Source organism: Heterodontus francisci, chromosome 32 (genome assembly GCF_036365525.1).
Source record: "Heterodontus francisci isolate sHetFra1 chromosome 32, sHetFra1.hap1, whole genome shotgun sequence".
Taxonomy (NCBI): Eukaryota; Metazoa; Chordata; class Chondrichthyes; order Heterodontiformes; family Heterodontidae; genus Heterodontus; species Heterodontus francisci.
Genome location: NC_090402.1, coordinates 4583186 through 4596481, shown reverse-complemented (window position 1 = coordinate 4596481; position 13296 = coordinate 4583186). Strand labels below are relative to the sequence as shown.

Sequence of the window (13296 nt, the reverse complement as noted above, 5' to 3'; positions counted from 1 at the left end):
CAAGAAGACAGATAACAACTTGCATTAATTCAGTGCCTTTCACAACCCTGGGACGTCCCAAAGCCTTTCGGACACTGAAGTACTTTTGAATTGTAGTAATATAACTGAGGTAGTACATTTTGGTAGGAAGGGAGATTGGGCTAGCACTTTTTCAGCCGGCATAGACACGATATGCCAAATGGCCTCTTTCTGTGCTGTAAATCTATGTTTCTAATAAGGAGGCCACATACTCCTTGAAAATGTGTCTAAATCAGGTTGAAGAGCAGAAAGATCTGGGGGTACAGATTCACAAATCTGGGAAAAGGGTAGTCAAAGGCTGACTTAGGGACCAAAAAGATCTTTTGGAGGCAGAGGGTGTGTCTGAGGTGCTAAATGAGTACTTTGCATTTGCTTTCACCAAAAAGATGCTGCCAATGTTACAGTAAAGAAGGAAGCAGTTGAGAAACTGATCAGGATAAAATAGATAAATGAGGCATTTAAGAGGTTGGCAGTGCTCAAACTAGAAAAGGTATCCATTGGGGATAGGATGCATCCTAAGTTACTGAGGGAAGGAGGGGTGAAAATAGCAGAAGCACTAGCCACAATCCTCCAGTCCTCCTTAGGAATGGGAATCGCGTCAGAGGACCTAAGTATTGTAAATATCCTACCCCTGTTCAAACGAAGAGAGGGATAAACCCAGCAATTACAGTCCCTGCAGCCTAACTTGGTGGTGGGAAAACTGAGACACAATAATCCAAGACAAAATTATTTGTCACTTGGAAACATATCGGGAAATGCATAACAAGCCAGCACAGATCTGTTGTAAGATAAATTGTGTTTTACTAACTTGATTGAGTTCTTTGATGAAGTAACAGAGAGGGTTGATGAGAATAGTGTACATGGATTTTCAAAAGATGCTTGATAAAGTACACATAATAGACTTGCCAGCAAAGGTAAGGGACAGTGGCAGCATGGATACAACATTGACTAAGGGACAGAAAGCAGGGAGCAGTGCTGAAGCTTTTTCAGACTGGAGGAAGGTGGGCAGTATTGTTTCCCAGGGGGTTGTTATTAGGATCACTGCTCTTTTTGATATATATTAATGACCTGGACTTGGGTATACAGGGCATAGTTTCAAAGTCTGCCAATGATATGAAACTCAGAAATGTAGTAAACAGTAAGGAGAACATTAACAGGCTTAATGAACACAGACAGGCTGGTGAAATAGGCAGACACGTGGCACATGAAAATTAATGCAGAAAAGTGTGAAGTGATGCACATTGGTTGGAAGCACGAGGAGAGGCAACATGAATTAAATGGTACAATTTTAAAGGGGGTGCAGAAACAGACAGACTTGGGTCAGGGGGTGTATGTACATAACTCTTTGAAGGTGCCAGGACAAGTTGAGAAACCTGTTAAAAAAAAAAGCCTATGGGATCCTTGGCTTTATAAATATAAATGGGCTAGGCCCCAGCTGCAGTATTGTGTCCAGTTCTCAGCAGCAAACTTTGTGAAGGATTTCAAGGTCTTGCAGAGGGTGCAGAGAAGATTTACTAGAATGGTACCAGGGATGAGGGGCTTTCGGTTATGTGGGGAAACTGGGATTGTTCTCCTTATAGCAGAGAAGGTTAAGGAAAAAATTAATAGAGGTGTTCAAAATCATGAGGGTATTTGATAGAGTAAATAAGGAGAAACTGTTTCCAGTGAGAGGAGGACCAGAGGACACAGATTTAAAGTGATTGGTAAAAGAACCGGGGGGGTGTAGGGGGGGGGTGTGAAGAAAAATAAGACTGGAAATTCAAATGGTGGCACGTGAACACACATTATGATACGGACAGATAGCTTGAAAATCTCAATGTGAAGGTGAACACAACTGATATAGGAAACATATAAGAACTTAGGGGTTTAATGTATGCAATATTTAGTAATCAGAATCATATTGAGAAAATATTCATCCAACAGCTTAATGACAATGTTGGTTGGAGAGCATTTAGCTCCCAGCTTACCAGAAATCAAGAAGTGAGTGGCAACATAAATCTGTATATCATGCTGCTTTATTCTAACTCCACATGGTAATCATAGATTGTAGAGGAACTGAGTTCAGATGTAGCCTCAATCATCCTTGTGTTCAAATCCCTCCATGTAACCACCTCCAGCTCTAAAATCCTCTGAGATCTCTGTGCTCCTCCAATTCTGCCCTTTTGCGCAGACCCAATTTTAATCACTCCAAGCTTGGTGGCTATGTCTTCAGCTGCCTGGGTCCTAAGCTCTGGAATTCCCTCCCTAAACCTCTTTCTCCTCCTTTAAGATGCTCCTTAAAGCCTACCTCTTTGATCATGGCAGATGGAATATAATGTGGGAAAATGTGAAGTTATCCACTTTGGCAGGAGGAACAGATGTGCAGAGTATTTCTCAAATGGTAGGATTAGAAAGTGTAGATGTACAAAGGACCTCGATGTCCTCATCAATAAGTCACTGAAAGCTAACTTGCAGGTGCAGCAAGCAATTATGAAGCTAATGTTATGTTAGCCTTTATCACGAGAGGATTTGAGTACAGGAGGAGCGACTTCTTGCTTCAATTGTATAGAACCTTGGTTAGACCGCACCTGGAGGACTGTGTGCAGTTTTGGTCCCCTTAACTGAGGAAGGATATTACTGTCATAGAGGGAGTGCAACGAAGGTTCACCAGACTTGTTCCCGGGATGGTGGGACTGTACTATGAAGAGAGATTAGGGAAACTGGGCCTGTATTCTCTAGAGTTTCGGAGAATGAGAGGTGATCTCATTGAAACCTACAAAATACTTAAAGGGACAGACAGGGTAGATGCAGGTAAGATGTTGCCCCTGGTTGTGGAGTCTAGAACCAGGGAACACAATTTCAAAATAAGGGGGAAGCCACTTCGGACTGAGATGAGGAGAAATTTCTTTACTCAGAGGGTTGTGAATCTTTGGAATTCTCTACCCCAGAGGGCTGTGGAAGCTCAGTCATTGAGTATGTTTAAAGCAGAGATTGACAGATTTCCAAATACAAATGATATAAAGGGATATGGGGATAGTGTGGGAAAAAGGCATTGAAGTGGATGATCAGCCATGATCATATTGAATGGCGGGCAGAGAAGTCTCGATGGGCTGAATGGCCTACTCCTGCTCCTATGTTCTTATGATCCAGTTTTTTGTCACCTGTCCCAATTTTTTTTTATGTGGCTGCTGTCAATAACATTCCTGTGAAGCGCCATGGGATGATTTACCAAGACAAAGGCACTATATAAATGCAAGTTGTTGTTTCTGTGGAGTACGGCATAACATAGTCAGCATTAGAGACTCATAGTCTGATCTGGAGTTAGCTTGATATAACATAGCATTGTTTGAATTTAAGACTTGCACTGCGTGCAATATAACACAGCATCTGATAGTGTCCACATGCTCTCTACTTAAATCTATGGTATTAGGACAGAGGCTTTGGAAGTCCTTGTTTTAGAAACAGTTGCACTATTGGATGAAATTCAATCCCTTCTGTGCTGATTTGGTCCAACTCTTTCCTCTGACGGGGGACTAGCCTCTTGTTGAGAAATTTCCAAAACTGCTGAGCTGGCAGACTGATTTCCCAATATCCTGCTTCACTAACTGATGTCTTTTAATAAAAATCATTTCTATACATTTAGAAAAACATATCTCTGATTTGCATGAAGTAATTTCCCCCCAGGAATCATCAGGGCTACATGTGGTAGAATTCAGTCATAGTTATTCCAATTTATTAGTGATGATTTTATCCCTTAGGCAGAATCTTCCTCGGACGAGCTAAACCTAAAGGAACATGATCTGGCCATTCCAGAGTCATCATCCGTGTTCTCCTTTACTTAGACCTTCCATGCTGGAGACAGCATTAGGATTTAGGTTGATCTCCAGAGTTCAGGGCATCTTTAGAATTGTCCTCCTCAGATATATCTCCAGCTTTGTGGCTGACAATTCCCTCTATGGTAATTTCCAGCGAGTCTTCACCAACCACACGTTGAACCTTCTCACCTGTTGCAGCCAATATTTGTTCAATATTCCTGATGATACCAATGAGAAAGATGCTTTTAAGTTAAAAAAACACTGGTTATAAAGTTTACAGGAGGGACAGGGAAAATGGCAGAGGGGGTGGAGTAGCCTTACTGATTAGAAATAATATCACCTCATTGGTGAGGGAGGATATAATGAGGGGAAGCATCCAGTGGAGACCTTATGTGTGGAATTGAGGAACAGAAAAGGATCTAAAACTGTAATAGGTGTTGTGTATAGACCCCCTGGTAGCAGTTCTGAGGTGTTAGATTGTATAAATGCACATATTAGGCAAGTGTGTAACAAAGGCAGAGTAGTATTAATGGGGGATTTTAACTTACACATAGATTGAGAGAGGCAGACTAGCACCTGTCAGAAAGGTAGTGAATTTCTGGAATGTGTCTGGGATAGTTGCCTACATCAATATGTCCTAGATGTAACAAGGGGACAGGCAATATTCGATTTAGTTATGAGTAATGAGCCAAATTTAATTAGTAGCCTAACTGCGCGTGAACATCTATCAAACAGTGATCACAACATGATCAAATTCAAGGTAGCGTTTGGAAGTGAAAAGCACGAATCAGCTACTAGAATTTTAGACTTGGGTAAGGCTGACTTTACTGGGATGAGACAGAGACTGTCCATGGTAAACTGGGTAGATCTGTTAATGGGTCAAATGACTGAAGAACAGTGGAGAATATTTAAAGAAACATTTAACGAAATACAGAGCGAGTATATACCTGAGAGGAAAAAGCTCCACTTCACAGAAAAAACAGCCATGGACAACTAAAGAGATTAGGGATAGCATAAAACAAAAAGAAAGGGCTTATAAAAATGCAAAACGCAGCACAGATCCGGCCGAATGGGATCGATACAAAGACCAGCAAAGGGTCACAAAGCAGCTTATAAGAGCTACTAAAAGAGATTGTGAAAGGAAACTTGCAAGGGACAACAAAATCAATAAGAAGAAATGTTATAGTTACATAAAGGGAAAACGGGTGGTCAAGAGCAATGTCGGCCCACTAAAAGCTGAAAATGGATGTCATTGATAATGGAGAACTGGCAGACATGTTGAACAATTACTTTGCCTCAGTATTTACAGTTGAAAAGGAGGATAACTTGCCGGAAGTCCTGAAAAAATTAATAGCCGATAGGGGACAGGGACTTAATATAGTTAACGTAAGTAAATCATCAGTAACAAGGAAATTAATGGAACTACAGAGTGAGAAATCCCCAGGATCTAACGGTTTCCATCTGAGGGTGTTAAAGGAAGTAGGGGAGCACATTGTAGATGCCCTACCTATAGTCTTTCAGAGTTCCCTAGATTCTGGATTGCAAAGCTGCACATGTCACTCCACTTTTTAAGAAGGGTGAAAGGGGGAACCAAGGAAATTACAGACCAGTTAGCCTGACATCTGTGGTGGACAAGTTGCTAGAGTCTATAATCAAGGATAGGGTGACTGAACACCTAGAAAAATTTCAGTTAATCAGCGACAGCCAGCATGGATTCATGACGGGAAGGACAGGCCTGACAAATCTCATTGAATTTTTTGAAGAGGTGACTAAGGTAGTGGACAGGGGAATGTCTATGGACTTCCAGAAGGCATTTGATAAAGTCCCACATAAGAGACTGTTAACTAAGGTAGAAGCCCATGGAGTTGAGGGCAAATTATTGACATGGTTAGAAAGTTGGTTGAGTGGTAGGCGACAAGAGAGTGGGGATAATGGGTAAGTACTCTGATTGGCAGGATGTAACTAGTGGTGTCCCACAGGGATCTGTGTTGGGGCCTCAATTATTCACATTATTCATTAACAACTTGGATGATGGCATAGTAAGTCATATATCCAAATTTGCTGATGATACAAAGCTAGGCAGCATTGTAGACAGTCTAGATGATAGCATAAAATTGTAAAGAGATATTGACAGACTAGGTGAGTGGGCAAAACTGTGGCAGATGGATTTCAATGCGGGCAAGTGTGAGATTATCCATTTTGGACCAAAATAGGATAGAGCAGGGTACTTTCTAAATGGGAAGAGGTTAAGTACAGTGGATGTCCAAAGAGACTTGGGGGTTCAGGTGCATCGATCTTTAAAATGCCACAAGCAAGTGCAGAAAATAATCAGAAAGGCTAATGGAATGCTAGCCTTTATATCTAGAGGATTGGAGTATAAAGACACAGAGGTTATGCTGCAGCTGTACAAAACCCTGGTTAGACCCCACTTGGAGTACTGTGAGCAGTTCTGGGCACCACACCTTAGGAAGGATATATTGGCCTTGGAGGGAGTGCAACGTAGGTTTACAAGAATGACACCTGGACTACAGAGGTTAAATTACGAGCACAGATTACACAAATTAGGCCTGTTTTCGCTAGAATTTAGAAGATTAAGGGGTGATCTGATCAAAGTCTTCAAGATATTAACAGGAAAAGACAAGCTCGATAAAGATAAACTATTTCCACTGGTTGGAGATTCTAAAACTCGGGGGCACAGTCTAAAAATTAGGACCAGACCGTTCAGGAGAGATGTTAGGAAGCACTTCTTCACGCAAAGGGTGGTAGAAGTTTGGAACTCTCTCCCACAAACAGCAGCTGAAGCTTGAACAGTTTTTAATTTTAAATCTGAGATAGATTTTTGTTAAGCAAAGATATTAAGGGATATGGGCTAAAGGCAGGTCTATGGAGTTAGGCCGCAGATCAGTCATGATCTCACTGAATGGCGGGACAGGCACGAGGGGCTGAATGGCCTACTCCTGTTCCTATCTTCCTATGTTCCACTTTTTAAACTTAATCGCATTTTATAAATACTAGATGCACAGAGGGAGCCCAAGAGCAAATGTCGCCTTCAGTGCAGTTAATTGGACCAAGGTATGCAGACAGAATTTCAGACTCCATTTGAAAGTGATATATTCGGTTCTTATTTTCACTTAATACCTTAATTTTATATCTATCAATTAATTGGTAAAACCGACAGTAATGTGGGAAGTAGAGGTGTTTCTCTGTAGTAATGACTGAGGAACTGGGAGACACAAAACTGAGGCTCTGCAGTACCACCACTGGCAGGAGGTTGTAATCAAGCATGACATGGTTACATAGGCAGTTTCCATTATAAATGAGAACTTAGGAATTTATAATGGAAAGAGTTGATAGATCATAGAATGATGCAACTCAGAAGGAGGCCATTCGACCCACTGTGCCTGTGCTTTGATAGAGCTATCCAATTAGTCCCACTCTCCACAGTTCATTCCCTCATCGGCCTGTTAATTTTTCCCTTCAGGTATTTATCCAATTCCCTTTTGAAAGTTACTACTGAATTTGCTTCCATCACCCTTTCAGGCAGCATGTTCCAGATCACAACAACTTGTTGTGTAAAAAAAACCACATCTCTGCCTGCCCACCCCCCCCTGCCCCCACCCCGGCCTCCAGCTCTTTTGTCAATTATTGTAGCTAGTACCCTCTGGTTACTGATCATCCTGCTAGTAGAAACAGTTTCTTGTTAGTGCAGATGTAAACTTTGTCCTTGGCATATCATATGGAGAACCCAAGGAGCGTAGGGATGGTACAGGGTCCTACACTCATCAATTTGTTCTAATCATCATTTGGGTTGCAGGCTACATCAATAATATGCAACATATGAATACAACAACTTGCATTTATATAGTACCTTTAATGTGATAAAAATGTGCCAAGGTGCTTCACAGGAGCGTTATCAGACTGAGCCAAATGAAGAGATATTAGGACAGGTGACCAGAGTTATTTTTAAGGAGTATCTTAAAGGAGGAAAGGGAGGTGTAGAGGCAGAGAGGTTTAGGGAGGGAATTCCAGATCTAAGGCCTTGGCAAATAAAGGCCCAGCCACCAATGGTGGAGCGATCAAAATCAAGGATGCTCAAGAGGTCAGAATTGGAGGAGTGCAGAGATCTCGGAGGCTTGTCGGGATGGAGGAGGTTACAGAGATAGGGAGGTGAGAGGCTATGAAAGGACCTGAAAACAAGGATGAGAGTTTTAAAAATCAAGGCATTGCCTGACGTTACAGACCATATCAACTCCCTCAGGGAAGAGCAAGTAACGCAGGAATATCGTGCTACGCAGGTTGGCAAGTGTTGGTAGCTTCATTCACAGGGCTGAATCTCACAGGGCAAAATTGAGATTATAGTTAAATAGAATTGAATTGAACCTATTGAACCAAACACAGCATTAAACGAGGCTTACTTTTTCCCATCAAGGTCTGAAAACCATCCCAAATTGTCTGCTATGATGTGGTGATTGCTACACCCGGGACACTTTACGATGACCACTCCATTATGATAGGCAAGTTTGGAGATCCTCTTCGTAGATCTTGTTTGGCACACCTGAAACAAGATAAAATGCTCATCTATACAGTAACAGGGGACTGATATGTGCCTGCTTGGTTCTATTGTAGCCTTTCTGCACATTTTCTGTTTTTATTTCTCTGTTTGGTAGCTTGCTCTCTCTGTCATACGCACTGCAAGCTTCGCAGAGCCCAGGCAATCAGCTCTCCGGCCTCGGAGGACTACAGCAGTGACACTGAGTATGATTCTATTCAAAAGCTGTCCTGAACTACTTGGGGGGTTAGAGAGGAACTTTCCCTTCACCACCACCCCGCTAACCCAATTGGGCCTGGAATTGTGTCTCTTTTGCCTTTCCCAGGAGATTATACTCTTTGGGCGTGTAGGGAGTGTGTATTGTGATACATGAGGCATCATAACAGTGTGGGACACACTGGCTAAAGCAGTAGGTCATTTCCTATCTGTTATTTTCCATGTGTACCTCTACACCTCACAGCAACCTGTTATTCTGAATCAAGTTTAACGTTATGTAGCCACTACGTCCTTCTGCTCTCCAAACCTTGGTCTCTAAAACCACATAAAGCAACAATTGTAGAAATCCAGGAGTCAATTGTTTGTCACAGTCAGAAATGCTGTGTGGAGAACCCCAAAAACAGTGAAAGGAGTAAAGAAATAAAGACACGCTTTTATACAGAGTCTTGCCTGACCTCAGGACAGCCAAGGCACATTACAGCTTCTGAAATGCAGTCATTGCTGTAATGTGGGAAACACGGCAGCCAATTTGCGAACACCAAGATCCTATAAACAGCAGTGAGAACCAGAAAAACTGTTTTTTAGTGATATTGAGTGAGGGATAAACATTGGTTCCAGGACACCGGAAGAACACCCCAGCTCGTCTTCAGGGTGTGGCTGTGGTATCCATTCCATCCAACCGAGAGGGCAGATGGAGCTTTGCTTTGCCATGTAAGACGGCCCCTCCAACAGCGCGGCACTCCCTCAGAACTGACCCTCCGACAGCGCGGAGCTCTCTCGGTACTGACCCTCCGACAGCGCGGAGCTCCCTCGGTACTGACCCTCCGACAGCGCGCCGCTCCCTCGGTACTGACCCTCCGACAGCGCGGCGCTCCCTCGGTACTGACCCTCCGACAGCGCGGCGCTCCCTCGGTACGGACACTCCGACAGCGCGGCGCTCGCTCGGTACGGAACCTCCGACAGCGCGGCGCTCCCTCGGTACGGAACCTCCGACAGCGCGGCGCTCCCTCGGTACTGACCCTCCGACAGCGCGGCGCTCCCTCGGTACGGAACCTCCGACAGCGCGGCGCTCCCTCGGTACGGAACCTCCGACAGCGCGGCGCTCCCTCGGTACTGACCCTCCGACAGCGCGGCGCTCCCTCGGTACGGAACCTCCGACAGCGCGGCGCTCCCTCGGTACGGAACCTCCGACAGCGCGGCGCTCCCTCGGTACGGAACCTCCGACAGCGCGGCGCTCCCTCGGTACGGAACCTCCGACAGCGCGGCGCTCCCTCGGTACGGAACCTCCGACAGCGCGGCGCTCCCTCGGTACGGAACCTCCGACAGCGCGGCGCTCCCTCGGTACGGAACCTCCGACAGCGCGGCGCTCCCTCGGTACGGAACCTCCGACAGCGCGGCGCTCCCTCGGTACGGAACCTCCGACAGCGCGGCGCTCCCTCGGTACGGAACCTCCGACAGCGCGGCGCTCCCTCGGTACGGACCCTCCGAAAGCGCGTCGCTCCCTCGGTACGGACCCTCCGACAGTGCGGAGCTCCCTCGGTACGGACCCTCCGACAGTGCGGAGCTCCCTCGGTACGGACCCTCCGACAGTGCGGAGCTCCCTCGGTACGGACCCTCCGACAGTGCGGAGCTCCCTCGGTACTGACCCTCCGACAGTGCGGAGCTCCCTCGGTACTGACCCTCCGACAGTGTGGCGCTCCCTCGGTACTGACCCTCCGACAGAGCGGCGCTCCCTCGGTACTGACCCTCCGACAGTGCGGCACTCCCTCAGTACCGACCCGACAGTGCAGCGCTCCCTCAGTACCGACCCGACAGTGCAGCACTCCCTCAGTACTGACCCTCCGAAACTGCAACACACACTCAGTACTGACCCTCCGACAGTGCGGAGCTCCCTCGGTACTGACCCTCCGACAGTGCGCAGCTCCCTCGGTACTGACCCTCCGACAGTGCGGAGCTCCCTCGGTACTGACCCTCCGACAGCGGGGCGCTCCCTCAGTACGGAACCTCCGACAGTGCGGCGCTCCCTCGGTACGGACCCTCCGAAAGTGCGGCGCTCCCTCGGTACGGAACCTCCGACAGTGCGGAGCTCCCTCGGTACTGACCCTCCGACAGCGCCACGCTCCCTCGGTCCGGAACCTCCGACAGCGCGGCGCTCCCTCGGTCCGGAACCTCCGACAGCGCGGCGCTCCCTCGGTCCGGAACCTCCGACAGCGCGGCGCTCCCTCGGTCCGGACCCTCCAGAAGCGCGGCAGTCCCTCGGTACTGACCCTCTGACAGCGCGGAGCTCCCTCGGTACTGACCCTCCGACAGCGCGGCGCTCCCTCGGTACGGAACCTCCGACAGTGCGGCAGTCCCTCGGTACGGAACCTCCGACAGCGCGGCAGTCCCTCGGTACTGACCCTCCGACAGCGCGGAGCTCCCTCGGTACTGACCCTCCGACAGCGCGGAGCTCCCTCGGTACTGACCCTCCGACAGCGCGGAGCTCCCTCGGTACTGACCCTCCGACAGCGCGGAGCTCCCTCGGTACTGACCCTCCGACAGCGCGGAGCTCCCTCGGTACTGACCCTCCGACAGCGCGGAGCTCCCTCGGTACTGACCCTCCGACAGCGCGGAGCTCCCTCGGTACTGACCCTCCGACAGTGCGGCGCTCCCTCAGTACTGACCCTCCGACAGTGCGGCACTCCCTCAGTACTGACCCTCCGACAGTGCGGCGCTCCCTCAGTACTGACCCTCCGACAGTGCTGCACTCCCTCAGTACTGACCCTCCGACAGTGCGGCACTCTCTCAGTACTGACCCTCCGACAGTGCGGCACTCTCTCAGTACTGACCCTCCGACAGTGCAGCACTCCCTCAGTACTGACCCTCCGACAGTGCAGCACTCTCTCAGTACTGACCCTCCGACAGTGCTGCACTCCCTCAGTACTGACCCTCCGACAGTGCGGCACTCCCTCAGTACTGACCCTCCGACAGTGCAGCACTCCCTCAGTACTGACCCTCCGACAGTGCAGCACTCTCTCAGTACTGACCCTCCGACAGTGCTGCACTCCCTCAGTACTGACCCTCCGACAGTGCGGCGCTCCCTCAGTACTGACCCTCCGACAGTGCGGCACTCCCTCAGTACTGACCCTCCGACAGTGCGGCGCTCCCTCAGTACTGACCCTCCGACAGTGCTGCACTCCCTCAGTACTGACCCTCCGACAGTGCGGCACTCTCTCAGTACTGACCCTCCGACAGTGCGGCACTCTCTCAGTACTGACCCTCCGACAGTGCAGCACTCCCTCAGTACTGACCCTCCGACAGTGCAGCACTCTCTCAGTACTGACCCTCCGACAGTGCTGCACTCCCTCAGTACTGACCCTCCGACAGTGCGGCACTCTCTCAGTACTGACCCTCCGACAGTGCGGCACTCCCTCAGTACTGACCCTACCTCAACAGATGTGAAATCTCTGCCAAATGACCATCGAATTTATCTATAAGCTAACATTAACGTTTATAATTTTAATGGGTCGATGCAGAGCCTGGTGAGGAGAGTCCTTTCGGATCATTTCCTTGTGAAGGGGACCGGGACTGACCCTGGCCCCGGAGCCTCACCTTGCAGGTGTAGACCAGCTGGTAGTGGGTGACGGCGGCCTGAACCAGGCCGGTGCCAGCCCTCAATCCCCGGCCGGTGGAGAAGCAGCTGCATGGGGCCTGTATCGGGACGAGGCGCCTCCGGCCCGAGGCCGCTCCCAATAACCTGGGGACGGCAGCCGCTGCTTTCCTAAAGCGGCCCAACGCAACACGGAGGCTCATGGCCGGCAGCTAGGCCGCAGCTCCGTTTCCATGGAAACCCGGGCTTTCCCGCCTAGATCGGCACTTCCACATGACGTATTCAGTCTGGGGCAGCACAGCCAGGATGGGCCAAATGGCCTCTTTTCTTTGTCTGACTGATTCCTGAGGGAGAAAATTGTGGTTTGAGTGAAGAATTGCACTGTTTAGCACAGAAAAAAAGGTTTGAGGCCCATTGTTGCACAGCATCAAAAATAGCAGAAAAAAAGTAACTCAGTAAGTAGTGATAAATAACACAAGCAGAATAGGAAGACTGGGGAATTTATGTGCTGTCAAGCTTGGCTTTTAAAACAATGCGCACACAGAATTTACAGCACAGAAAGGCCATGCGACCCATCTGCTCTGTGTTTATGCTGTGCTGGTGTTTATGCTCCAAAGGAACCTCTTCTCAGCCCTCCTCATCTCACCCTGTCAGCATATCCTTCTATTCCTTTCTCCACCATGTGTTTAATCCAGTTTCCCCTTAAATTAGTTATATACAGTTAAGTACAGCTGTACAGAACTCTGGTCAGTGTCCTGTTTAATTCAAACCCACAAGGGGGACACTGGGCTGTCCCAGTCTCAAGAAATAAATGTGTCTTTAAACGAGGCACAACAAATAGAAAAATAAATCATAGACAAACAATCATTTTCCAGTCCTCACTGTATACATTGTACCTCTGTTTAAAAAGGGAGTGAAGGATCGACTGAATAATTACAGGCTAGTCATTCTAACCTCAGTAGTAGTCAAATTATTGGAATTTATTCTGAGAGACAGGATAAACTATCACTTAGAAAGGCACAGGTTAATCAAGGATAGTCAGCATGCATTTGTTAAGAGAAGATCTTGTTTGAGCAACTTGATCGAATCTTTTGAAGAAGTAACAAGGAAGATAGATGAGGGTAGTGCAG

General features: G+C 47.7%; 1 protein-coding gene across 1 annotated transcript; it reads right to left on the bottom strand.

Annotated features, from left to right (window-relative positions):
* Positions 1–3594: 3594 nt before the first annotated feature.
* On the bottom strand, positions 3595–12416 carry dnlz (DNL-type zinc finger). The gene is made up of 3 exons (XM_068011837.1): positions 12169–12416; positions 8228–8367; positions 3595–4030 (listed from the first exon to the last, which is right to left on the bottom strand). Exons 1-3 carry the CDS (start codon positions 12367–12369, stop codon positions 3862–3864), a joined length of 510 nt encoding a protein of 169 aa, XP_067867938.1. The 5' UTR covers positions 12370–12416; the 3' UTR covers positions 3595–3861.
* Between the last annotated feature and the right edge of the window lie 880 nt (positions 12417–13296).

Excerpts from the sequence above, each read along its gene's own strand:
- dnlz (XM_068011837.1), bottom strand. The coding sequence starts at position 12,369 with ATGAGCCTCCGTGTTGCGTTGGGCCGCTTTAGGAAAGCAGCGGCTGCC. Across the intron at positions 8,368-12,168 it reads AGCTGGTCTACACCTGCAAG|GTGTGCCAAACAAGATCTAC; the intron begins GTGAGGCTCCGG and ends ATCTTGTTTCAG. Across the intron at positions 4,031-8,227 it reads TCAGACCTTGATGGGAAAAA|GAATATTGAACAAATATTGG; the intron begins GTAAGCCTCGTT and ends TGGTATCATCAG.